The sequence below is a fragment of the Capra hircus genome, chromosome 6 (genome assembly GCF_001704415.2).
Source record: "Capra hircus breed San Clemente chromosome 6, ASM170441v1, whole genome shotgun sequence".
Classification (NCBI taxonomy): Eukaryota; Metazoa; Chordata; class Mammalia; order Artiodactyla; family Bovidae; genus Capra; species Capra hircus.
This window is the reverse complement of record NC_030813.1, coordinates 81,463,243-81,490,269: the sequence shown is the minus strand read 5'-3', so window position 1 is coordinate 81,490,269 and position 27,027 is coordinate 81,463,243. Positions and strand designations below refer to the sequence as shown.

At 37.0% G+C, this 27,027-nt stretch overlaps 1 protein-coding gene across 5 annotated transcripts in view; it reads left to right on the top strand.

The window, feature by feature from the left end:
* The window catches only part of EPHA5 (EPH receptor A5), a 411,524-nt gene that overhangs the window by 363,047 nt on the left and 21,450 nt on the right, over positions 1 to 27,027 (top strand). For all 5 annotated transcript variants that reach the window (XM_018049506.1, XM_018049505.1, XM_018049503.1 and 2 more), the window contains 3 exons: positions 12,388 to 12,449; positions 14,268 to 14,477; positions 18,016 to 18,165. In XM_018049506.1, coding sequence (XP_017904995.1) covers positions 12,388 to 12,449; positions 14,268 to 14,477; positions 18,016 to 18,165 — 422 coding nt within the window. The remainder of the gene's footprint in view (positions 1 to 12,387; positions 12,450 to 14,267; positions 14,478 to 18,015; positions 18,166 to 27,027) is intronic.

Below are 27,027 nucleotides of genomic sequence, written 5' to 3'. Positions count from 1 at the left end.
TGTTGCAACTCACTTTATTTGTGTCCTTAATTTCATGCTCTCTGATCTGATGCTAATTTATTCAGCAATTATTCTCAACCTGCAGCACACAGATAATGAGACATAAGTGCAACTAAATCTTGTGATTTTTCTGATTGAAGCAAAGGTGGGGAGCCTGAGGTAGCACTGCTCAGGGTGGTGCCATCCTGAACCTTCTTTCCTGTATTACTACCCCACCTGCTAGAAACATGGGCCCTCATTCAGATTCCTTCTGTGATTTGTTGTTAAACAGGCTACATCATAAACAGATATATATTCTACAGAGGCTTTATGACAAATGATGTAAAAACCCATAGTTCTTGGCTTAATTGACTCATTCACAATGCAAGATGCTTTAATATAACGTACATGGAGCCAGCTTTTACTATTTAAATAGATTCAGGAAACAAAATTTAAGAGGGAAATTATAATTTATCCACTGTAGCATTCTTGGTTCGCTAAGATTTATTTTTCTCACCCCTGGAAGTGTTATCAAAATTGAATAAATATTTCAATTAAGTCTTAGTTGTATGTGTGTGTGTGTGTGAGTTAGTCGCTCAGTCATATCTGACTCTTTGTGATCCCATGAACTGTCGCCTGGCTGTCCATAAAATTCTCCAGGCAAGAATACTGGAGTAGGTTGCCTGCCATTAGGGGATCTTCCCGACCCAGGGGTCAACCCCAGTCACCCACATTGTAGGCAGATTCTGTACTGTCTGAGCCACCAGGGAAGCCAGTTATATTTTAGTTCTCCTGTAAAATTAATAAATTTAAACAAAATGCTAGAGAACAATGAAAGAAATGTTTCCTTATTTTTCTTACTGTGTCTGAGGAGATAGCACATTCAATGACAATTAATTGTTTAAATTGTAGGACAATTCTGACTTATATAAATTTGTAATTATCTTTCAAATATAGGATATTCTATCCTATAAAGTCATTTTTATTTTATAGGTCCTTATTATATATCGCCCAGGGCTATTGCAACGGTCTTCAAACTAGTCTTGCCATTTTGGTGTTTTCCAATGGACATTAGTCCATTCCATACATTTTACAAAATCACTTTTCTCTCCTGCTTCATCACCAGGAGCAAACAAATCAAGCAGAATACATATATTTTGATTCTTGCTATAATTTGATCATATCTCCATTATATTCTATTTCTTTTCTAGAAATCTCTACCTAGTTCTTGTTTTTCCCCTTGGCGATACTTCATTCAGCCATAGTATGTTCTCTCCATTTTCCTTAGCTCTACTTGACCTTTAAGATTATTCAAATATGACATTCTCCATGAGACCAGCATGCTTTATCTTAATTTTTCCTTCTGTCCTCACTGTCTGCCTTGCATAGAGTAAGCTACTTAATAATGTTGAATAGCTGAGTAAAGGAAAGCATCTGAGCTCTACATTTGTTTTATTTTGCTCACCTCCAGGTTGCTAGATCAGGACTTCCCCAATGGCTCAGTAAATAAAGAATCCACCTGCAATAAAAGAGATGCAGGTTCAATCCCTGGGTTGGAAAGATATCCTGGAGGAGTAAATGGCAACCCACTCCAGTATTCTTGCCTGAAAAATCCTATGGACAGAGGAGCATGGCAGGCTACAGTCTGTAGGGTTGCAAAGAGTCAGACAGCTGAGCAACTGAGCACACATGTACCTGTTTCTAGATCGGTACTCAGCGCATATAGGATTCCATGTGTTTGCTGAATGAATGAATTCTCAGCCAGAGACAATCTTACAGATCCTAGTTGCATTTACTGCTGCCCATTATATCATAGTTATCTCTCTGTACATATATTATTATATTACATGATGAACTTTTTGAAATTGATATGTGTTTACAGTGCCTCTAGTGTCTGTTATACGACCATACACATTAGGTAATATTAACCCTTTTTTTGAAAAAGACAGGATTGATTAAGCTTCCCTGATGGCTCAGTGGTAAAGAATCTGTCTGCCAATGCAAGAGACATGAGTTCAGCCCTTGATATGAGATAATCCCACATGCCACGGGACAACTAAGTCCATGTGGCACAACTACTAATCTGTGCTCTAGAGCCTGAGAGCTAGGCTGAAACTGTACACCCTAGAGCATGTCCTCCACAACAAGAGTAGCCATTGAAATGAGAAGCTCATACATCGCAATTAGAGAGTAATCCCCACTCACTGAGAACTCAACTAGAAAAAAACCTGCGCAGCAATTCCCAGCACAACCAAAAATAAATCAATAAAATAAGTTAAAAAATGAATAATAATATTAAATGACTCAATGACTAAATTGCAGTTATCTAAAAAGTTTATATGCGTTAAAGTGATAAAAAGTTTATATTTTAATTTAAATAACTTTGTTCTATAAAACCATGAGTGTTTTAGGGAAAAAGTTAAAAGGCATACAAAGGAAGTGCATGAGGATCTTTTCACAAGACCTTGCATATAGCAGTTATAACCACTACACACACACATATTTCAGAGCTAAAGACACATATAAGTTCAAAGTATAGGATGTTGTTGCTCTTCAGCTACTAAGTCATGTCTGACTCTTTAGAGACCTCATGGACTGTAGCCCCCCAGGCTCCTCTGTCCATGAAATTTCCCAGGGAAGAATACTGGAGTGGGTTTCCATTTCATTCTCCAGGGGATCTTCCCAATCCAAGGATATAACCACTACTGATCATTAACATTACTTTAAGAATGTGGTATGTTAATACTTTTTACATATTATCTCTTTTAATGTGCACAACAGTGCTATCCTAAAGATAATATTTGTTCTCAACTTACAGATAGGAAAATTTAACCTTGAAGAGGTGAAATACCTTATTTGATACAATAAATATAACATAGGACAATACCAGATTTAAAAAATTATTCTACATGACTCCAAACTCCAAACTCTTAAGCAGTGTACGTTACTAACTTCATGTATCATTATTCACTATACACGTGACAAGAAACATTTATTTATTCAAAAGGTATTAATTGACCACCTACTAAATGTCTGTCCTTATTAATCAGTAGGATACAGTGGAGATTAAACAAACTGATTTCCTGCCTTTTGGAACTTACCTTTGAGTTGGGGAGACAGAAACTAATTGAACAAATACATTTACAATACATTAAATGGAAAAGGAAGCGCTAAATTAGGAGATTATGGATTGTTTCTATTGAGAGTTGGTTTCTATTTTAGAGAAAGATCTGACTAATAATGCTTGAATAAATTGAAGGTGTGGGCCTTACAGATATCCGAGGATAGTGTAGAAAGAAGGACCTGCAAGGCTTGAATGGAACTTGCATAGAATGCTCAAGAGACCACAGGGCCAATGTTGCTACAATGGAATGAATGAGAGGAGTCTGGTAAGAGCTTAATTTGAAAATGTAATAGGAGCTTAGATGGTGTGTGAACACTTTGGTCCCTGCAAAGACTGTGTCTTAATCTGAGCTTTGGAGCTATGATGTGATGGAATCTTATTTCTACTTTAATAGGATTAATCAAGATGCTGTGTTGAATAAAGATGGTAGAAGTCAGTGTTGAAATGGAAAGAGAGTGAGGAGACGACTGTCATTCACATCTCTTAGGGTTAGATCAGGGTAGTAATCTAACAAGATGGTGAGTAGTAGTTGAATTCTATAGATGCTTTGAAGGCAACCACAGGAAAGCTTCTTATGAATTAGATGTGGAATGTGAGATAAAGAGAAGAGTCGATGATAATTTTAAATTACTGTTGTCCTGAGTCCCTTAAAGAAAAGAATTGCCATTTATGGGGAAAGCCACAGGAGGAGCAAGACTGTGGTTGGTAAATCAGTAGTTCCATTGTGGACAAGTTACTTTTGAGAGGCTTATAAGCATCCAGTTGTATAAGATTGGACTCTGAAAGTATAAATGAAGATGTTTGCAGTATGAGTATGCTTCGATTTTACATCTTCCGTTTCACAAAAGGAAACAATTCAGTGAGCCATTATCAGGATAAACCATGATGGAAATAAACAAATTTAACACTGAAGTAGAATGAATCCTAGATGTAATATTATTCTATTACATCTTCAAACTAAGCTCTTACCAGACTCCTCTCATTCATTCCCTGTCCTTTCATGAATGTTCTTTGCAAGTTTCAAGCCTTGCAGGTTCTTCTGCCTACAACATGCTACCTCCAGAGACTTGTTTTGCATTATGAGGGCATAGAGAGAGGTATAATAAATAAACAAAATATTTATTAGATATTTACAAGTGCTGTCTCTGCTGCTGCTGCTGCTAAGTTGCTTCAGTCGTGTCTGACTCTGTGCAACCCTATGGACAGCAGCCCACCAGGCTCCTCTGTCCACAGGATTCTCTAGGGAAGAATACTGGAGTGGGTTGCCATTTCCTTCTCCAAGAGCTGTCTCTGATAAAATCTAAATCTTACTCACCAGAAAGATAGATACCTGTAGAAAGAGAGATTTCCTGGCTCAAGGATTGACTATTAGTAAATCAAACTTTGTGATTTAAAGTCAATTTCATTATTAATAAAAGAAAGCTGTCACAATTTTAATTTAGATTCCCCAGCTCCTGTGCAAAGTTGATAATCTCTGAGTTCACAAGTAATTATCCACCTTCACTAATGTCAGACAAGTTCTAATTCATTTTTAACTTGATAAATGAGTATCTAGTGAAAAAGTTTATATCAGTGTAAACAATCTGAAATAAAAGAGGATATTATGGAAAGCTTGAAATTTCTACTTAATAGAAACATTTAGCTTTTCCATGCTCCTGTCTCAGGTAAGGTATAGAGCTTTATGATTTTATAATCTTTCCCAAAATTAAAATTACATAATTTTATAAATGGAATTAAAATAATCTCAGTGCCCTGCTAAGTTTTGATTACCCCATACGATCTCCTCCCTTCCCACTCCACTGCTTAATAAGCATTATCTATTCCTACTACAAGCACAAGATCCCATTTTCTGGTTGACCATTAATAATTGAATCGTGATATTTGTTATTCCAAGCTTCCCTTGGAATAAAAAATAAAAGTAATTTCAAGAAGCTACAAATATTAATGTACTAAATGGAATACCAGCCAAATATATAGAATGTCATAGCAAAATAAAACTACAGATGCAGAAATATAATAATATGCTCAGACAGTCGTGTCCAACTCTTTGCCACCCCATGGATTGTAGCCCACCAGAATCCCCTGTCAATGGCATTTTCCATGCAAGAATACTGGAATGGGTTGCCATTTCCTTCTTCAGAGGATTTTCGCTACCCAAGGATTGAACCTCTGTCTTTTGCATTGCAGGCAGATTCTTTACCAACTGCACCACTATAAAAATAGGCTTACTTTTAATTATTTACAAATCTTGTAAAATGTTTCTAAGAGAAGCCAAGTGACAGCTGTTTTCCAGTGAATTATGATGTTTCTAAATTAAATGCTCCCTTATGTTCTTAAGTGGTACGACGTGTTTCCTGATACACTCGTGGTTTCAGAAAAGCAGATTTGTATCAATGCAAATAAAAGAATAAGCCCAGATTTAGCTACAACTCTTGTTATGTGGCCTGTTTCAGTGTTTCTCAAAATATAATGTGCCTCTGAAGATATTGCTACAATGCAGAATCTGTTTACATAGATTGGTTTGGGATCTGAGATTTTGCATTTATAACAAGCTCTCTCTTGGGTGATAGCTATGCCACTTGTCAAGGGCCATGCTCTGAAAAACAAGGGCTAAGTCAACATTCCCCAAAGTTTGTTTAACCTAATTTTGAGATAGCTTATGAAAAGAGACTGCTTTACCGGAAATGATGTGTTCTCTCCTTTCTTGAATTTTGTTGGACATGAGCAACAAAAAAAATCAGTAAGGCAGCAGATGAAGTTTTGTTTTATTGTGGCAAGAGAAACCCACATATCATGATATCTACCCTATTAAAATTTTAGGTGCAGATTACACAGTGCAGTTTTGTTCATTGTAAGCACAATGTGGTATGGCTAATTTCTAGAAACTTCTTGTCTCGTGTAACTGAAACTACATACCCAGGAAACAGAAACCCTCTTTTCCCTTCCCAAGGCACTGGCAGCCACCATTCTGTTTTATTTTTCTATGGGTTTGAACACTTTAGATTCTTCACATAAGTATTAGAGAACCTAAGATTTATCCACTTCACTATTGAACACTTCTGAATGCTTAGAGCATCCATAAGTAATGATCGTATGTAAGAATGTTATTTACTGAGAGCAACTGAATTCCCACTGGATCTACCATTAATGTATGAGCTGGATGATGTGGCACAGTCATTATTATTAAACTTAATATAACACAAAAGACTATCTTTTAAGTTTTAAAATGAAATTTAAAATTTAAAATAAATTTGTAAATTATAGGCATCATATTGTGGAAGGAAGGAAAACAGCTTTCATAGTCAGGTAGACCTGAATTTGATTCACAGCTTTGTTTTTTATAACTTTCACTAATCAACTCAGGTAATATATTGAATCTTTTTAAGCCACACTTTTCTCTCTGAAAAGAGTCATTTGTAATATCAGGGTTACAGAATCTTGGTGACAGTTAAAATTAATATCATGACTTGTAAGAAGTGGGTACTCAATAAATCAATAAACTGTAGATGTTTTATGATTATCAATATAGAATGATAAAATATGACCTAGGCAAATTCCTCAAATAACTGTTTCTAATACTTCTTAGACTCTGTCTGAACTGGGTCCTTAGTAAATAACATAAAGTAGTATAAAAACTCCACTCTCAGATTAAAATCATGTTTTAACATGCTTTATGAGCTCTTTTTATATTGATATTTTATAATATGCTTTCAAAATTATTGGTAAATCTACTCTTTGTCTGTACTTCAACTGGATAATGGAAAATGATTTATACCATTTTATTGAGTTTACAGTGGTTAAAGTAAGCCACATTAATTATTGCTATGTCATCTTTGCAGGCTAGCAGGAACTGAGACAAAACATAAGCATATATTTAGTTTAAATATAATTATTAAAATGGCTCAAACAAAAAAAAATAATCAGATGGTTTGTGAATTTTCTTATTCTTGTCAACAAAAGAAGGTCATGTTTATTTGTAAATATGCATTTTTATTGCTTTCCCCCCATTTTCTGACGGAGAAGGCAATCGCAAGCCACTCCAGTACTCTTGCCTGGAGAATCCCAGGGATGGTGGAGCCTGGTGGGCTGCCATCTATGGGGTCGTACAGAGTTGGACACATCTGAAGTGATTTAGCAGCAGCAGCAGCATTTTCTGAAATATGAAAGGCATTTTAGGTCCCTATCATATTTTTCAAATAACATTTTTGCTATTGAAAATACAACCTACACTGTCATAAATAATGTATCTGACTTTTAAAATTAGGTGATGAACCCCAGAAAAACCTTATAGGAGAGACACCAGGTGCCTCTCTCCCTAAAAAAGTAACCATTTTTTTGTTTCCAAATATATGCTATTTAATAACAGTAAGTTTTATGATCAGTTCATTCTCTTTAGATTGTGAATTCTTTCATCTAAGCTCAGTGAACTTGGGTTGAATTTAAGGAACAAATTTGCCTAAGAGATTTTTTACATAGGGATTTATCCAACTCCTGCTCAGGAGACCTTGGGAGAGCAGTAATAAATATTTATACTAACCCACAACTGTAAGAAGAGGGTCTAAAAAATTAGAGGACAGATGCAAAGAAGAAATTCTAGAAAAAAAGAACAAGGAAACTGAAGTTTGTGTAGTGGTAATATAGGGGAGGTACTGTAATCATAAAAGATTTGGGGTAGAGGAGGTAAACGTAAATATTAACAAAGTCTTCACTTTGATGGACAAGGCATTTGCTCACATGGTAGGGACTGAGAGGTGCTGATAAAGGAAAGCTTCGTCTATATCCCTTGGATATCTGCTGGAATTCAGTTCTTCCAATTCCAATTAAACTCTGACAACTCCCTCAGCAAATTTCTGTAAATGAAAGTCAAAGAGCTTCACAGGGCAGATTCCTGGAAACACAGGCTGATTCCTAAAAACGTAGACCTTTTTCTAGTTTGATCAGAGCTGGTATTCAGTAAGTACACACTCTTTGGTGCTAATACCTATAAATTTTTTAAATACTTCCATACGGTTTGATAAAAAGCTGAAGACAGGGTTACCTGCATGTCCCTTTTGTATCCCTACTCAGCTTCATCTCTGAGTACTTCTGAATTCCTGAAATCAGACAGATGAAGGAATGATTTCTGGTATAGCAGGACGTTTCAATATTCCTGCATTGTGGCTGGTGGAACTTTGGATGTGTGGGGCCCTGTGCCAAAACAGTTATTATTTAATTCTGGACTTTTGAAAGAAAAGGGGTTTCAACATTAATGAAAGTCATAAATAAGCCCTAGGATATAAGAATGAGACCAAAGGACCCAAAGCAGAATTTTGTCTATTTAGTAGTTTGTCTGAGGTCAATTGAATGGGTGTGACAATGCCATTAAAATGAAGTTAATCTGGGAGCGAAAAGCAGACTCATTTGAAAAGACCCTGATGCTGGGAAAGATGGAAGGCAGGAGGAGAATGGGATGACAGAGGATGAGATGGTTGGATGGCATCACCAACTCAATGGAGATGAGTTTGAGTAGACTCCAGGAGTTAGTAATGGACAGGGAGGCCTGGCGGGCTGTGGTCCATGGGGTCATGAAGAGTCAGACACGACTGAGCAACTTAAACTGAACTGAACTGAATCTGGGAGCATATCTCAATTCATGAGCTTAGATTACAGTAATCCTAAGGAGAAAAAGTATTTATAATCTTTTTTGTTTGTTTATTGTCATGGCCATTTACAAATACAACATGAGTCACTCATTTTTTTGTTTTTTTGTTTTTCTGGTATTGTATTTCCAGTCATTTAAAAAATCGGTGTTCCCCAACTCATCTCCTGTCACTACCTGAATTATAAAGGAAAAACCAGGCCTCTAGCCATGTTTGAAGTTGACAAGCTCTTTCATGACAAAATACAAGCTACCCCTTCTTCCTGAAGTCCCTGTCACCTTTTGTTACAAAGGTGACACTTTCAAAGTTCAAGTCAAATGACATCTCTAATACATATTTTCTACATAAGGGATGTTTTACCTAACATAGGTATACTACAAATATATGATAAATTACTTCAGGCAAACTCTTTTTTATAACTTTTACAAACTTTAAAGAGGAGGAGAGAAATCAATCTGCCTTTATAGTATTACTTGTCACATTCCCTTCAAAGAAAAGTATTCTGAAGTGTTTTAACAGAACATAATTATCTGAGTAAGAAATTAGAATGAACTACTGGTGGCTCAGTGGTAAAGAAACCACCTGCAATGCAGGAGAAACATGTTCGATCCCAAAGTCAGGAAGATACCCTGGAGGAGGGCACAGCAACCCACTCCAGTATCGTTGCCTGGAGAATCCCATGGACCGAGGAGACTGACAGGCCTCAGTCCATAGTGTCACAAGAAGTGAGATACGACTGAACTAACTTAGTACATGCACATACACCGTTTTACACTAAATAGTGAGTGTTAAAGTGATTTTTGAATGAAAACTCCTTTTTCTTCCTAGTTGTTTCTTTTTTGTATGTAATTATCTTTTTATATCTGTTTGTACTTCAAGGTAATGTTGATTGAATAAACTTAAACGTTCTAATTCTGTGACCTGAATGAATCACTTCTCAAGTAAAATACAGGTACCTTTCTGGAAAATGCCATTAAGTTAATTATAGTGCATTTTCATAATTGATAGGCCCCATTTCCCTTACTATATAAAAAGTTAACTAATAGACATATAAGATAGAATTTTTCTACCATAAGATCTTTTTCCACTTAACCTCAGTATAATTTAGCACTAAAACTGTATATAGCATACATTTATTAAATAATAAAGGAGCATGTTTTAAAATATAATGAGGTTAATGTGGAGTGATAAAACTAGCAACCTTGTTTTAGGTATTTTTTCATATAGCAAATATTTTTGATCTTATATTTTTCATCTTATGTCACAGACATATTACACACAATATGCCATAATTTTATGAGGGTAAAATGTGATCTATTCTCTTGGTCAAATTACATCTAGCAATGACATTTATGCACAAAGTTGATAAAGTTTATAAAATAATGATATATAGTAAATTTAAATTCTAAGTGATGGGCACATATTGGATTAGCAATATGACTTAGGGGATACTCACAATAACTCTGTGAGGCAGGTGCCATTAGTGTCCCCATTTTGGAGGTGAGAAAACTGAGGTACACAGATGAGAATTGATTTGCTTAAGATCATGTGATAGTAATTGATTTATCTGGGATACAAAGCCAAGCAGTGTGGCTTCAGAGTCTGTCCAGCTACAGTTTTATATCAGATGTGAAAAGAGGAGGACCTCATCCATCAGAACAATGATTACGAGAGATGTTTCCAGATAGCAAGAAGAACTAGAACAGGGTTTTGAGGGATGGAAAAATTTGGATTGATAGAGACTGTAGGTATGTGGCATAGAAGGAAAAGAGAGGTATTCAAAAGTAAATGTATTACAAGAACATGGAAATAAAGTTGGGAAAATGCAACATACATTCCAGGGATCATCAGTAGGGCAGTTAGACTGGATGAAAGTTGTTATTTAGAACTCTTGAGAAATCTGTATGCAGGTCAGCAAGCAACAGTTAGAACTGGACATGAAACAGCAGACTGGTTCCAAATTGCCAACATCTGATGGATCATAGAAAAAGCAAGAGAGTTCCAGAAAAACATCTATTTCTCCTTTATTGACCATGCCAAAGCCTTTGACCATGTGGATCACAACAAACTGCAGAAAATTCTGAAAGAGATGGGAATACCAGACCACCTGACCTGCTTCTTGAGAAACCTATATGCAGGTCAAGAAGCAACAGTTAGAACTGGACATGGAACAACAGACTGGTTCCAAATAGGAAAAGGAGTATGTTAAGGCTGTATATTATCACCCTGTTCATTTAACTTCTATGCAGAGTACATCATGAGAAACGCTGGGCTGAAGGAAGCACAGGCTGGAATCAAGATTGCTGGGAGAAATATCAATAACCTCAGTACGCAGATGACACCACCCTTCTGGCAAAAAGTGAAGAAGAACTAAAGTGCCTCTTGATGAAGGTGAAAGAGGAGAGTAAAAAACTCGGCTTAAAGCTCAACATTCAGAAAACTAAAATCATGGCATCCAGTCCCATCACTTTATGGCAAATAGATGGGGAAACAGTGTCAGACTTTATTTTTCTGGGCTCCAAAATCACTGCAGATGGTGATTGCTGCCATGAAATTAAAAGACACTTACTCCTTGGAAGGAAAGTTATGACCAATCTAGACAGCATATTGAAAAGCAGAGACATAACTTTGTCAAACAAAGGTCTATCTAGTCAAGGCTATGGTTTTTCCAGTACTCATGTATGGATGTGAGAGTTGGACTATAAAGAAAGCTGAGCTCCGAAGAATTGCTGCTTTTGAACTGTCGTGTTGGAGAAGACTTTAGAGTCCCTTGGACTGCAAGGAGATCCAACCAGTCCATCCTAAATGAGATCAGACCTGGGTGTTTATTGGAAGAACTGATATTGAGGCTGAAACCCCCATACTTTGGCCACTTCATTTGAAAAGACCCTGATGTTGGGAAATATTGAAGGCAGGAGAAGAAGGGGACGACAAAGGATGAGATGGTTACATGGCATAACTGACTCACTGGACATGAGTTTGGGTAAACTCTGAGAGTTGGTGATGGACAGGGAGGATTGGCATGCTGCAGTTCATGGGGTTGCAAAGAGTCGGACATGACTGAGCGACTGAACTAACTTCTGGGAAAGATGAATGTGTTTGCTGGATATTCTTATTTGGCACTTCATATCATTACCTCTATTAAAATGAAATTCATCCTTAAACTCATTTTCTACATAAATGGACTTTGATATTGAATTTTTTTTAATATCGTAAATGTCAATCTTTATCATTCTTGTGATACTATCTTCTCACTGACCCCATTTAGTATATACTAAGATATCATCATGCCAGGAATTTACCCGCTCCTCAAAGAGGACTGTTTTATATATATATATATATAATTTGCACACAATAATAAAAACTTCCAGGTAAAGGTGGTACTACTGGTAAACAACTTGCCTGCCAACTCCGGTGGACACAAGAGACACAAGTTTGATCCCTAGGTCGGGAAGATCCCTTGGAGGAGGGCATGGCAATCCAGTCCAGTATTCTTACGTGGAGAATCTCATGGAGACAGGAGCCTGGTGAGCTATAGGGATGCAAAAGAGCTGGACATGACAAAAGCGACTTAGCATGCAAACTTTTCCTAGATAAGACTACAAAATAAAAAAGCAGCAGTTTATACCACTGTGCTCTTTTCAGGTAAACCGGTGATGATCGTTACAGAGTATATGGAAAATGGCTCTTTAGATACATTTTTAAAGGTAAGATTTTATATAAATGGCAACCATTGGAAGTGTTATTTATATACTGACTGTGATGTTGAAGGAGTAATCCAGTCACCTTAAAGCTAAATTTTAAATAGAAATATTTGGAGTCAGGATAATTGTACTCCAAAAATTAATGTTGGCTTGTAAATTGGCTTGAAACTTATACAAATCCAAATTACATGTCTCTAGGGTTTTATTTAATGTATGTTAATCTCTAGGGTTTTATTTAATGTATGTTAATGTGCCTCCCCAAAAACCCATAAAGGAGGGAAGGAAGGAAGGAGGATAGGAATGAAGGAAAGGAAAAAAAGAGAATCTTTTATAAGTATTTAACTTTCTCTAAAGTAAGTTAAACAGAGAAATACAAATATTATATGGTATTGCTTATATGTGGAATATAAAAAATGGTACAAATGAGCTTGTTTACAAAACAGAAATAGTGTCACAGATGTAGAAAACAAACTTACGGTCACCAGTGCGGGGGAAGGGGGATAAATTTTCAGATTGAAATTGATGATATAGATGCTATTATATATAAAATAGATAACTAATGAATATCTACTGTATGGAACAGAAAACTCTACTCAATACTCTGTAATGGCCTATTGGGAAAAGAATCTAAAAAAGGGTAGATATATGTATATGTATAACTGGTTCACTTTACACCTGAAATTAATACAAGATTGTAAATCAATTACAATGAAAACATTTTTAAAAAGAATATAAGTATTTAACTCTCTCAAAATACATAATATCAGGCAGAACAGGGAAAATGTCTATAAAATCCGTGAAAGTCTTATACTAATGAAAGAGTCAAACAGACTTATAACTCCCCTGCAGGCCAGCCACTACTTGTACTTCTGTATTTGAAGAATCATTGTGTGATAATAGATGGTAGTCAATGTTGTTAGATCTTCTGGGTTTTAGGAAAAGAATTTACTATGCAAGTTTCCAAATATTAAAGGTTGGCTACTCATTTTATTAGTATAGTATGTACTGAACAATGTAACATGTTTGCAGGCCCGATTAAACCTGTAGACTGGCAACTTTCATTTTCAAATGACAACAGCTGTCATTGATTAGAAAAGTGAAGCAACAGTGGCATTAGTTACCATCATAAGAATATGACAGGGGTCCAATGGTATGGCAAACTTCTCTTCCAGTCTCCAGCCTCTACCAGACTCTGCTGCCAAATTTCTTGTACATATATTTAAATTTATCAGCCCGTTAAGGTCACATCATTCCTTTTTTTCAAAATAAGCATCAGTTGAGCCTTATTCGGTGTGTCTGCACCAAATCCAGTGCACGCAAGCCTCCCAGAAATACTAACATTCTCCTGGTTATTGCTCAGTCCCTCCCTCCCTCATCTGCTACTGCAGAATCTCACTTATTTCCTCTAGCCATTTCTTTACTGCAATATGCCTATCCAAACAGCTTCTTTTAAATCACTTCTAAAATGTGCAGTGTTAACCCAAGGCAGGCACTAAATTGGAGTGATGAAAACACTCTTCTAATGAATAAGAAAGGAATCACAATGCAGAAAAGAGTAGCAATACATAAGATTTTGATCGAGGGTTTTCAAAGCCTTCATCTGCTTTCACCAAGTAGAGGACACTTTGTATACACTTGGTAACTGATACAGTTTTCAAGTTTACTGTCTATTGCTTAATTTTTTCCATTCTCCTTCAGATAGAAACTGCAATGTGAATTTGGTAGTAGTATGTATTAATTTAAGGATTGAAGGAAGATCCTTATATATCTTTCCCCAGTGATAGGTATTGCAGGACTAATATTTCTGTATAATCTTTACAGAAAAATGATGGGCAGTTCACTGTGATCCAGCTGGTTGGCATGCTGAGAGGCATTGCTGCAGGAATGAAATACCTTTCCGACATGGGCTACGTGCATAGAGACCTTGCTGCCAGAAACATCTTAATCAACAGTAACCTTGTGTGCAAAGTGTCTGACTTTGGGCTTTCAAGGGTACTGGAAGATGATCCTGAGGCAGCCTACACCACAAGGGTAAGATCTAACAGAATGCCTTCTGAAATACTACACTGGAGACATTGAATATTTAAAGATTTTAAAAGAAATGGCCAAAAGAAAAAGAAGTTCCTCCAATATAGGAAGAAAGAGGGAAGAAACAGAGAGGGTGGATAAAAAAAGTCCAAATAATTTCCTTGTTAGATGTCAGAAAATTCAAATATTAAACTTAGATAAGCTAAGTATTCACGTAATGAGTCTTAACTGTTTATTTTTCTCTACAGTTACTTAAAAAGTTTCAGTTCAGAGTGGATACAACTGATAAAAATCATATAGAGTATTAAATGTAAAAGTTAAAGAATGTCCTGTATTAAAAGTAATAAATATATACATATATTAACATATAATATATGTATGCATGTAATATGTGCTCATATTACATATCTGAATATATTAATATGCTTTGTATGTGAATATATAAACATGTATAGCATTTCAGTCAGTCAGTCAGTCAGTTCAGTCGCTCAGTCGTTTCTGAATCTTTGCGACCCCATGAATCGCAGCACACCAGGCCTCCCTGTCCATCACCAGCTCCCAGAGTTCACCCAAACTCATGTCCATCGAGTCAGTGATGCCATCCAACCATCTCATCCTCTGTCGTCCCCTTCTCCTCCTGCCCGCAACCCTTCCCAGCATCAGGGTATTTTCCAATTAGTCAACTCTTTGCATGAGGTGGCCAAAGTATTGGAGTTTCAGCTTCAGCATCAGTCCTTCTAGCATAAACCCTATACCATAGTTTTTTCACGTATGAAACAAATACAGACATATCTAAAGCTGCCTTCTAAATATTCACATGGTAGGGAATAAAAGAGCTATTCCTTCAGAAAGTTTTGATTTACTGGAGGTATTTTAATGCCTAATTGCTTTTCTTTTATACTATGTAAACTGTTAAGCCCACTTCTATGGAAAATTGGTCACTAAATCATATTGTCAAAATGAGCATAAATCAACACCCTTTTCCAGCAAAGTAATTGCTTCCTGAATCATTGTAATACAATTGACAGTTCTTTCTGTAGAAAACTATGGGTAATGATGGAGCAGAATTTCCTGGGCAGTCTATGTACTGTATTTCTTGAGTTTTAATACCTTATAATAAACTAAATTTGTTCTAAATCTTTTGAAAGTCATCAAAACATCCTCAATGTTTAAACATCTTAGGAAAGCAGGAATTTATCATTATATCTTTTTCACTGTACAATGTGATTAACTTTTGTTTCAATATAGAATACTTTTAACATCACTTATGCTAAATGTTCACATTTTCTAATTTAATTCAATGTTTTTAAAATTACTTGTTTTAGTCTATTTTATATTGTAAGGCTATTTTTTTTCATTGTGTTGTGATTTATGGATCATTAAGGATTACACTATGCTGAAGATCAAGAGTAACTTACCTAAGCAAACAAAACTTTCCATTGGTCAGCCTAATAAATCAATAAACTAATTGGTGGGATTTCTTCTAGACCTAATTATTATTGTCATTATTTCTGTTAAGTGAAACCTCAAGTAGGGATTCTCCTGGGATTAGAGTTACACTTAATAAACTTGGCCTAAACAAGATTGAGTTTATAGAAAAATCTGTTCCCAGTATGGTTGGTTGGTGTTTTGCTGCTAAGTCACTTCAGTTGTTCCCAACTCTGTGCAACCCCATAGACAGCAGCCCACCAGGCTCCCCTGACCCTGGGATTCTCCAGGCAAGAACACTGGAGTGGGTTGCCACTTCCTTCTCCATGTTGGTGTCTTGGTTTTTAATAAATGTATAAAGTGAATTTGTCAAAGTCTGTGTAATGTGTCATGCTAGTGGAGAAGGAGGGGGAAGGAAGCCAAAGATGAGGCCCTCAAGATTTACTCCTCTGAAATGGGGTATGGTTACACTTTGTGGAAAACCCGTATACTGAAAGATGAGCCGGTGAGGGAACTTCAGATAATACTGATATGCAATATGATGGTCAGAGGACCAGGAGAAAACTTCTAGGCTGAAGTTTAAAATAATCAACAAATTGCAATTTGAAGAGAAATCATAAGGGCTTCCTTATTAGCTCAGAAGGTAAATAATCTGGCTGCCATGCAGACCTGGGTTCAATCCCTGGATCAGGAAGATCCCTTGGAGAATGGCAACCCACTCTAGTATTCTTGCCTGGAGAATTCCATGGACAGAGGTGTCTGGTGGGCTGCTATACCACATGCAGTCACAACAAGTCAGACATGACTGAATTTATGTATACATATATTATATATATATTAACACATATATTATTATGCATACATGTGTGTATGTATACATATATTATATAATAATACATATAATAAAATATATAATAGTAATATAGGCTATCCCAATGCCACATAGTCGGCCTAATGATGTGATCTTGCCTATGAATATTTTATTTAAAAAGTATGTTTCAGGAGAGTCTTCTTAAAGTGGTATTATCATGTTTTTAAGGAGCAAATAATTCAAAATTAGCTTGAATAATTCAAAGTAACGTTAACTCACAGAAATTTCAGTCATTACATGAAATTGTTGTTTCTTCATATGTGTTGAAAGTTTGGTTCATAAAGAGCAATTTAAGTCCTATTTTCTTCTAGTAGGTAAATTAAATTTTTTTCATCATGCAAAACAGGAAAACATATTTTATTTTCTTCCAAAAAATATTTAAAACCCACATTTTTCTCTCTCTCAGTCTCTATTTTAAGGTATATTTGCTTATAGATGAAATATTTGATTGCATGGATTTTCCTTCTTTTAAAACTTAAGAGAAAAGAGTTTACACTGAAATGGGTGAGATATAAAATGGTCTATTTTGTAAACTAAGAGAAAACTTACCAAATGTCATGTAAAAACCCAAACTTGATAACCTTGTGAGTGTTCCCCCATAATCTAATTTTAATAATTTTTAATTTGGTTGACTCTAATTTAGATACTTGCCTTTTACTTTTAAAACTAAGCAGTTTGATCAAATACACACAGAAGTATGACAATAAAAAATAGAAGTCTAAAAGAAATTGCACAGTGTCAAGGGAAAGTATATCTGAGGTTTTGTTTTTTTTTTAATATATCTGATTTTCATGCTTGTCTTACTAACTTTGAAACTTCTCAGGATCGCATTCAGCAATCAAGAATTTCTATTTTCAATCCTTATATTAAAGGAAAAAGTGATACCCTGGGAATTTGAGTCCTTTACTTTCTGTTAGCAAGTCATGAAAGTATACCTTATTGATTTGCCTTACTGCCTGCTTTCCCCACTTAAAGTTGCCATCCTGATACTGTAATTGAGATGTGGGTCCTGTATGTGTTCAGCAGTCAGACAGAATTTAAACTAGAAGCCTTCTGGACAGCCAATTAGTAGTCAGTCTACAAGTGCTTATGGGCTTGAGATACGTGAAAGGAGACTGCATGCTGTCAAACAGATTCACTTAAAAATGCTACATCTCTTTCTACATCTTCTCAGTGAGGCAGAAGGATCCCTAGATACATTTGAAATATGTGGGAATTTTTTTAATTCTTTTTCGATTTTAGGGAGGCAAAATTCCAATCAGATGGACTGCCCCAGAAGCTATAGCTTTCCGAAAGTTTACTTCTGCGAGTGATGTCTGGAGCTATGGAATTGTGATGTGGGAGGTTGTATCTTATGGAGAAAGACCCTACTGGGAGATGACCAACCAAGATGTAAGTACAAAACTAGTCCCCTTAAAATTTGAAATGAGATACAGTTCTCTGAGTCATGCGATTTTTATACACACACACACAAACACACATACACATACAAATGTATATGTGTATATATACATGTATTTCTGAAAATGACAGGTGCTTAAAAAAGTGAAATGCTCTTTGCTTAATCTCTGGTCTGTTTTGTTGTTATTAAGATCCTTTATACAAAACCTCAAAATAAGTTAGCACAAAGGAAAGCAAGTTATTGTTATAGAAAAGCTTAGTCCCTTGCCAGGACAGTTCTAGCTATACTATCATGATGTTTCACTCATTTCATGTCAGATTCATTTTCAAAAATGAAGAAAGAGCCATCAAAGAATGAATACTGACAGGCTAGTTTTTATGACATGCGCTTGATAAAAGGAGCTAATACTCCATATGAAAAGGATGAATGTTATTGATTTAACAGTGGATGCTCTTAGAGAATAAAAAGAAATAATCTATGTTTCTTTACATTTAAAAATATAGGAAGAGTTATATTGTCTGTTTAATTTTGAAAAAGAAAAAAAGAGCTGGTTTTTTCCCATATGGGGAAATAATTCAAGCTTAGAATCCTGGAATTAAAGACCCCAGAAAAGAATCTTCTATTCAGGTTCAGAATGATGCTTGACACATGACTCTCTGGTCTTTGCCTTTGTAATTTTCCATTGTTATTATTCAGTACAGCCCTTTCTATTTTGAATCACATTGAAATTTGATATTTTTATTCAAATAAACAATTATAAAAACTTAAATTATGTATTAAGTCTTTACTGTATCAAAAACAAAAACAACACTGTATGCCATATACTGTTTTAAATGATTTAACAACTAATAGCTCATTACTTCTTTGTAGAAAAAAACAGTATAATGAACAAGCTTAGCTCAATAAATCACCATGATGATTTAAAACATTTCTTTTTTTCCCCAATTATTTCTTTTATCCATGCTTTCTAAAGTCTCCCTCTCCTACGCCTTTAGGGATTATTACACCGGTACTGTAGCTCTCCAGCTGCATTTTGGTGAATCAGCAGTACCATGCTAGTAATTAAGATTCACCTTCAGATAAAAAAAAATCCAAGTCCAGTCCAAATCAGAGTCAATCCTACATCCACTTCACAGTGTATTCTATAATGACAGGGTCAGCCTGACACCAGGTAGCGAGATTGGGAAGGAAGAAATGTCAGATTTTTGCCTTCCTCTCTGAGAGATCCTTGTATTCCAGCTGATGTCCGAGAATTCCCACACTTACTGCCTGCTCCCCACCTCACAGCCTCTTGTGATGCCTCACACATGTCTGCTTCACCAGAGGACAGCACATTCTTGTTGGTTGTTCTACCAGTGTCCCCTCTTTTAGATACTATTGCAGACTGTCCTGGGCTTCCATGGTAGTTCAGCTGGTAAAGAATCCGCCTGAATGCAGGAGAACACGGTTCAATTCCTGGGTCAGAAAGATCTGCCGGAGAAGGGATAGATAGACTACCCATTCCAGTATTCCTGGGCTTCCCTATTGGCTCAGCTGGTAAAGAATCCCTCTTCAGTGCTGTCCTAGCCACCCTGCCTCCTTCAGATCCCCTAGATGAGAAGCCAAGGTTGCCCTTTGGCATTCCCAAGAAATATTTAACAGCATTATTCTTGGATAGCAATAGGAAATTAAGCTGATTGATTCCTGCCTCTCACAAGCATACTGCCAGGCCATGATTCTCCCTTTCTTTTTATCATCTACAGCTGCTACAACTAGTTTTCTTTGTGCCCTGTTTGCTTGACTTAGTCAAGCAAAGAAGGGATGCTGACTTTTATGTTTCTCTTAATTTGAGAGAAAATATCATCTACTGTCATCAACTTTATGATTTTAGGGCCAGGACTGTGGCCAAAGTGATGAAATCATTGCACGTCTAGCTATCCATCAGAGGGATATTATCCGTTTCCCAGTTAATACACTGGAGAGATTAAATGACTTTCTTTAGGCCACAAAAATATGACAAGTTATGCCAGAAATTTCAGCTTGGCTCTCCAAAATTTTATACCTAACCTCCACACTGTTTCCAATTGAATCAGTCTTCTAATTGAATATAAAATATTCAATTCAGTATGTAATAATTACTATGGATTAATCTAGTCTAGACAGAGACCAGACCTATTTTGCTATTTGCTACACTCTCCAGATAAATGCCTAATGCTAACTTGAAACATATGGTTTGGCTTCGGACTTCTCTCAAGGCTCATTTCAATGCCACTGTTTCCTTTAGTCTTTATGAAAGTATTTCATTCTGTCATGCCAGTAAGGCTGCTCCCTTCTCTCGAGGAAAATGTTTTTCCCTATTTGGTGTTATAACTCCTTCTCACTCTTGAGATATATTTAATTCTGATTTGTCACTCGAAGTTATTTTTAGTCCTTCCCAAACATGTCAACATTCAGAAAATTAAGATCATGGCATCTGGCCCCATCACTTCATGGCAAATAGATGGGGAAACAGTGGAAACAGTGTCAGACTTTATTTTTCTGGGCTCCAAAATCACTGCAGATGATGACTGCAGCCATGAAATTAAAAGACGCTTACTCCTTGGAAGGAAAGTTATGACCAACCTAGACAGCATATTAAAAAGCAGAGACATTACTTTGCCAACAAAGGTCCATCTAGTCAAGGCTATGGTTTTCCAGTGGTCATATATGGATGTGAGAGTTGGCCTGTAAAGAAAGCTAAGCAGCAAAGAATTGATGCATTTGAACTGTGGTGTTGGAGAAGGCTCTTGAGACTCCCTTGACTGCAAGGAGATCCAACCGGTCCATCCTAAAGGAGATCAGTCCTGGGTGTTCATTGGAAGGACTGATATTGAGGCTGAAACCCCCATACTTTGTCCACCTGATGCAAAGAGCTGACTCATTTGAAAACACCCTGATGCTGGGAAAGATTGAGGGCAGGAGGAGAATGGGATGACAGAGGATGAGGTGGTTGGATGGCATCACTGACTCAATGGACATGGGTTTGGGTAGACTCCATGAGTTGGTGATGGACAGGGAGGCCTGGCGTGCTGCAGTTCATGGAGTCACAAAGTCGGACATGACTGAGCAACTGAACTGAACTGAACTGAAATATGTGTATAATATATGTAGCATTAATATTCACGTTATTGACCATTCTGCCTGACGTAGCTTTATCTGTCACAAATATGATAAATCAAAGTAGAATATAATGTTAAGTGAAAGCTCATATGTGTTTCTGCTAATCTGGACTGGGCTTGCTCATGCTCATGTGGACTGGCTGATATATACTGGTATACCCTGGCTCTGTTCCACATGGCCCTCATCTTCTATCAGAGACCAGCAGGCTAGCCTAGATATGAGCTCATTTGCCGTGTGACTGAAGGGTGAGAATAAACCCTATTGCACTTCAGCCTGCACATTCCATTGTCCAATCCCATAACCAGAGGATCAGTCCAGTTCCCATAATCAGCTCATTGTGAATGGACAAACTAAATTTACATGGAAAAGGACATAGAAACAAAGAGGTGTGAAGGATTGGGAATGAATATTCTTCCTGTTTTCAGCCATTAGAGAGTCTTGATAGTTTTTCAGGTAACTGTAAAACTATTTCAAAGATACAAGGAAGTGCTAATGAAATATTTCCAGAACACAATAAAAATAAAAGCTAATATTTTGGCTTTGGTTGGGTTTTCTAAGAACCTACAGAAAATTACTGTACAATTAAAGATCTTTCTAAAATGTCTGCCTTTAATAGAATGTCCAACACATGTTTTGCATTTTCTCAGCAAGGTAAATATTACGTTTGGTATGCCTCAATTTCTTACCAAAATTTATATGCAAGAAACATGACAGATCTATTGTATTTGAAAATCATGATCACTGAATATTTCTTTTGAAAAATGTTTCTCAGAAAGCAAAATAAAAGTACTCATTTGTCAGTTTTAAATGATCTTTTCTATCATCTCTGCATTCTAGACATTGTCTGATCCTAAAAGGGCTTTGCTACCATGAAAATGTTACATTATCAAGACATGCAGAATAATATAACTCTCTCAGAGGAGCCCTTCTGCTGTGTCAGGGAGACAGAATGCTGCAGTAGGTTTCTTTTGATTTAGGATTGCCTCCGTCATCACAGTGAAAAGCCATGACAACATATAATAAAAATCAACTAAGATGATGAATATGATTTTAGGTAAATATCAGACCATGAACTCTGATTCAAGTTTGGGAAGCTAAGATTATATCCTGTTGTCAGTAGAAGCTTCCTTATTTACAACAAACATTTTAAATGTCAACATTTTTCAGAACCCAAAAGAAACAAAATAAGAGGACATGTGTTGCATTTTTATATTTAGTGACAATCTCTTTTACTCATTGGGAAAGACCCTGATACTGGGAGAGATTGAAGGCAAGAGGAGAAGGGGGCAAAAGAGGATGAGATGGTTGGATGGCCACATCAACTCAATGGACATGAGTCTGAGCAAACTCAGGGAGTCAATGAAGGACAGGGAATCCTGGAGCGCTGCAATCCATGGGGTTGCAAAGAGTTGGACATGAATTAGCGACTGAAAAACAAAATGAATACATGGTGTATACTAAGCGCATAAGTTATAAAGTGTTTTACAAACTTATTTAAGCAATACATTTTTAAAATTTTTTAAGCATTCAAGTTTTCTTTTAATTTTTATTTTTTTATTTTTTAAATTTTTTTAATTTAAATTTTATTTTTACTTTATTTTATTTTATAATACTGTATTGGTTTTGGCATACATTGACATGAATCTGCCACGGGTGTACATGAGCTCCCAAACATGAACCCCCCTCCCACCTCCCATCCCACATCATCCCTCCGGATCATCCCCGTGCACCATTGGAGGCTAATTGCCTTAAAATATTGTGGTGTTTTTCACCATACATCAACATGAATCAGCCATGGGTGTGGGTGCACATTTGTCCCACCATCCTGAACCCCTCTCTCACCTCCCTCCCCACCCCAAACTCTGGGTTGTCCCAGGGCACCAGCTTTGAGTGCCCTGCTTCATGCATCAAACTTGCACTGGTCATCTATTTTACATATGGTAATATACGTGTTCCAATGCTATTCTCTCATTCAGATTTCTAATGCCATTTCTGTTAGCCTAAATCATACCTTTAAGGTGGCAAGTATCTTTGACTCCAAAAGGATGTGCACTCACCTTGTACTAGATGTGCCTGCCTTTCTCTTTCAATTTTTTTGTTTGTTTATTTCGGTTCCTGATGGGATAGAATGATGTGTGTATATGTACACAGCATTGCTGAAGTTTTTAATGGCAAAACAAAAAAGAACAGTTTATGGTACCATACAGCATACTGTAATTAACTGAAGTATTAGGAGTTTAGTTCTCACCCAAATACTCCAAATTACCAAGATTTAACAAATTACCAATGATTTGAGCAAATTATTCTTGGTCTCAATGAGTCTACTGGACAAATGATTATTGGTCTAAGGATAATGCTGCCATTGGATGCAAGTAGTTAGTTAGGGACTGGTAGGTAACTTCATGGAAATTCTTACCCTTTGGGAAAAAGTGAGACATAAACAAATATCAGTCTAAAATTTCTATACCTTGCTTCTTAAAAACAACTAAAACAAAAATATTAAATTGAAAGAATAGAATAATCTTTGATTCGATAACTCTTGGTCAGCTTCAGTGATTATAAAGGAAATGGACTTGAGCAGATTTCTAAGATCTTTCTAATCTCTGGAATTCTCTAAAATTGATGTATGAAGAAAAAGGCATACTTGATACTTTTTAAATAGCTATTGGAAACAGGGAACAAATACTAGGGAAAAAATTAGTCTATATGAAACTATTTCTATGGCATTTGAGATAATCTCCAGGAATGTATTATTAAACTCCAGTCACTTTGGAGGAGCTTCGTATCTATCAAGGACTCATCTGTGAAGGTTCAAGTAAATACCAAGCAACATAAGCATTCACAGTCTATGTAGAACCTAATTCTTCAGAGCTCATGCTGATGCTTGAAGTTTCCCTACCAATTTCCTACCACTCACTTATCCAGCCTAAACTTTCACATCTCCTGTGATGAAGAATGCACTATCTTTCAAAATAGCTCATTTTAATTCTAGATATTAATTTTTTTCTTATTGTGGAAGAAGTCTGACTCTTCCCAACCCGGGGATTGAATTTGGGTCTCCCGCATTGTAGCAGACGCTTTACCGTCTGAGCCACCAGGGAAGTCCCAGTAATATGCATACCTGTCCCAAATTATTTTCTGGGGAGGTAATAATTTCTCATTTCAGTAGAATGACTCAGTGCTTAGATAGAAAGATCTATATATTGCATGCCAGAGAGACTTAGATGTGAGTCTTCCCACAGCCACTTGTTGCTTGTGTGAATGTGTGCAGTGGTTAACCTTCTGGAATGTCACATGTTTCACTTATAAAATGTGTATTAATTTTTATTTTGCAGATATGTGTTAAAAATGAGTGCAGATAATATACATATATTTTACGTCTTAGTACCTATGATATCCCTAGTTCAGTGGACATAAACTTGGGCAAACTCCAGGAGTTGGTAAGGGACAGGGAAGCCTGGTTTGCTGCAGTCCATGGGATTGCAAAGAGTCAGAGACGACTTAACGACTGAACAACAACAATCTATGATGTAATGCCTGGACTAGTTTAGATCCTCCAAGAAGCCTATGTCAAGAGGGAATTCCATATACATTGTATTATTAAAGGGAATGCTTGTGAAGAAAAAGAGGAAGGGATGAGAGGAAGCTGGGAGAGATGTCAGACTGTGATGCAAATCTGGTCCCAGATAGAGATAAGATGAAGGATGGTGCAGGCCAGCATCTGAGACCAAAGTGTACTTCTAAGAGAGGTTGCTAAGGCTGCCAAGGAGTCCCCAAGCCAACATCAGCTGTTGTAGGAGTCTTATAGGAATGTGTCTATCTTATCAGTACCATGTTCAGTAATTGACTGGGAGTAATCTATACAAGGGCTTTCCTGATAGCTCAGTTGGTAAAAAAAGAAAAAAAAAAAAATCCACCTGCAATGCAGGAGATGCTGGTTTGAATCCTGGGTCAGGAAGATCCATTGGAGAAGGGATACACTCCCCATTCCAGTATTCTTGAGCTTCCCTTGTGGCTCATCTGGTAAAGAATCTGCCTGTAATGCGGGAGACCTGGGTTCAATCCCTGGGTTAGGAAGAGCCCCTGGAGAAGGGAAAGCCACTCCAGTATTCTGGCCTAGAGACTTCCGTGGACTATATAATCCAAGGGATCACAAAGAGTCAAACGTGACTGAGCAACTTTCACTTTCAATCTATACAAACCATGGCCTTGGTATAAACATGATGATGAATTTTAGAGGTGTTAGGGTTAAGATCTATAGGTCAGTTACCATGCCTGCAGATGAAGATATGTGAGACAAATTTCTGTGGTTTGCCATGCTCCACTTTTTTTGCAACACAAAGCAACTTTTCCACACAAGTTCCAGAAGCATCTGTTCCATGATTCTGTATGCTTTTCTTTCTGAAGGAAAATTCAGAAAAAGCCCAATTATGAATCAAACTGTAGCCCCTCAGCTGATCTCAGGACCTCATATAGTTCTTAACCTCTCCCTCCTCCAGCATCCATTCTGACTTCCCATCACCAACAACCTGGCAAATCATGGTGGTTTAACTGGTAGGCTGAATCAATCTTTCATTCTTGGAGGTAAGCATTTTCTGTTCACAGTTGTTATAAAGAAGTAACAAGAGAGCCCGTTAGAGTTTTACCTCGGGTCCACACAAATTTCTCCTTGCCCCAACTGTGTGAAAGTAGTTCAGATACTTCCTGCTCTTCAGTATCAATAACCTTGGCCATCATGGTGAAAGACACCTCTTCTCTTGTGCTTATACCTGGTCACAGGTAGTGCAGAGTGCCCTGGGTCACATCTATAACCTGTTGTCACCTGACAAGAGTCACTGGGAATAAAGAACAATGTAGAAATTTCTGATTCAATACATAAAACTGCATCTCAAAGAGTGACACCTAATCTTATCAAAATGTTGCCTCCATGTTTGTGCTTCAGTGGTGCCTTTAAAAGTCTTCCAGCATTCTGTGAGGTTTGTTGCTTCTGGATAATGAACTGTGTATAGTGGTTACTGGAACCAGCACATAACAGAGAATTTTCAGAACATTTCCACCTGAATGAGATTGTGTTGGTAGCTTGCAGCTGACATAGAGGGAGTGTTTATATCAGATAAATACAAAAATATTTGATTCATTATATTCTTTGCAGGCAAAGATGGAGAAGCTCTATACAGTCAGTAAAAACAAGACCTGCAGCTTATTGTGGCTCAGATCATGAGCTCCTTATGCAAAATTCAGATTTAAATTTTAAAAAGTAGGGGAAACCACTAGGCCATTCGGGAGTTTTGAGTGTTAGTCGCTCAATTATGTCCGACTCTTTGTGATCCCACAGACTGTAGCCTGCCAGGCTCTTCAGTCCAGGCTCTTGCCTGGAATCCCCAGGCAAGAATACTGGAGTGGGTTGCCATTCCCTTCTCCAGAGGATCTTCCCGACCCAGGTACTGAACCTGGTCTGCACTGCAGGCAGATTCTTTATTATCTGAGCAACAGTGAAGTTCCAGTCCCAGTTGAGTTCAGTCACTCAGTCGTGTCTGACTCTTTGTGACCCTATGAATTGCAGCACACCAGGCCTCCCTGTCCATCACCATCTCCCGGAGTTCACTCAAACTCAAGTCCATCGAGTCGGTGATGCCATCCAGCCATCTCATCCTCTGTCGTCCCCTTCTCCTCCTGCCCCGAATCCCTCCCAGCATCAGAGTCTTTTCCAAAGA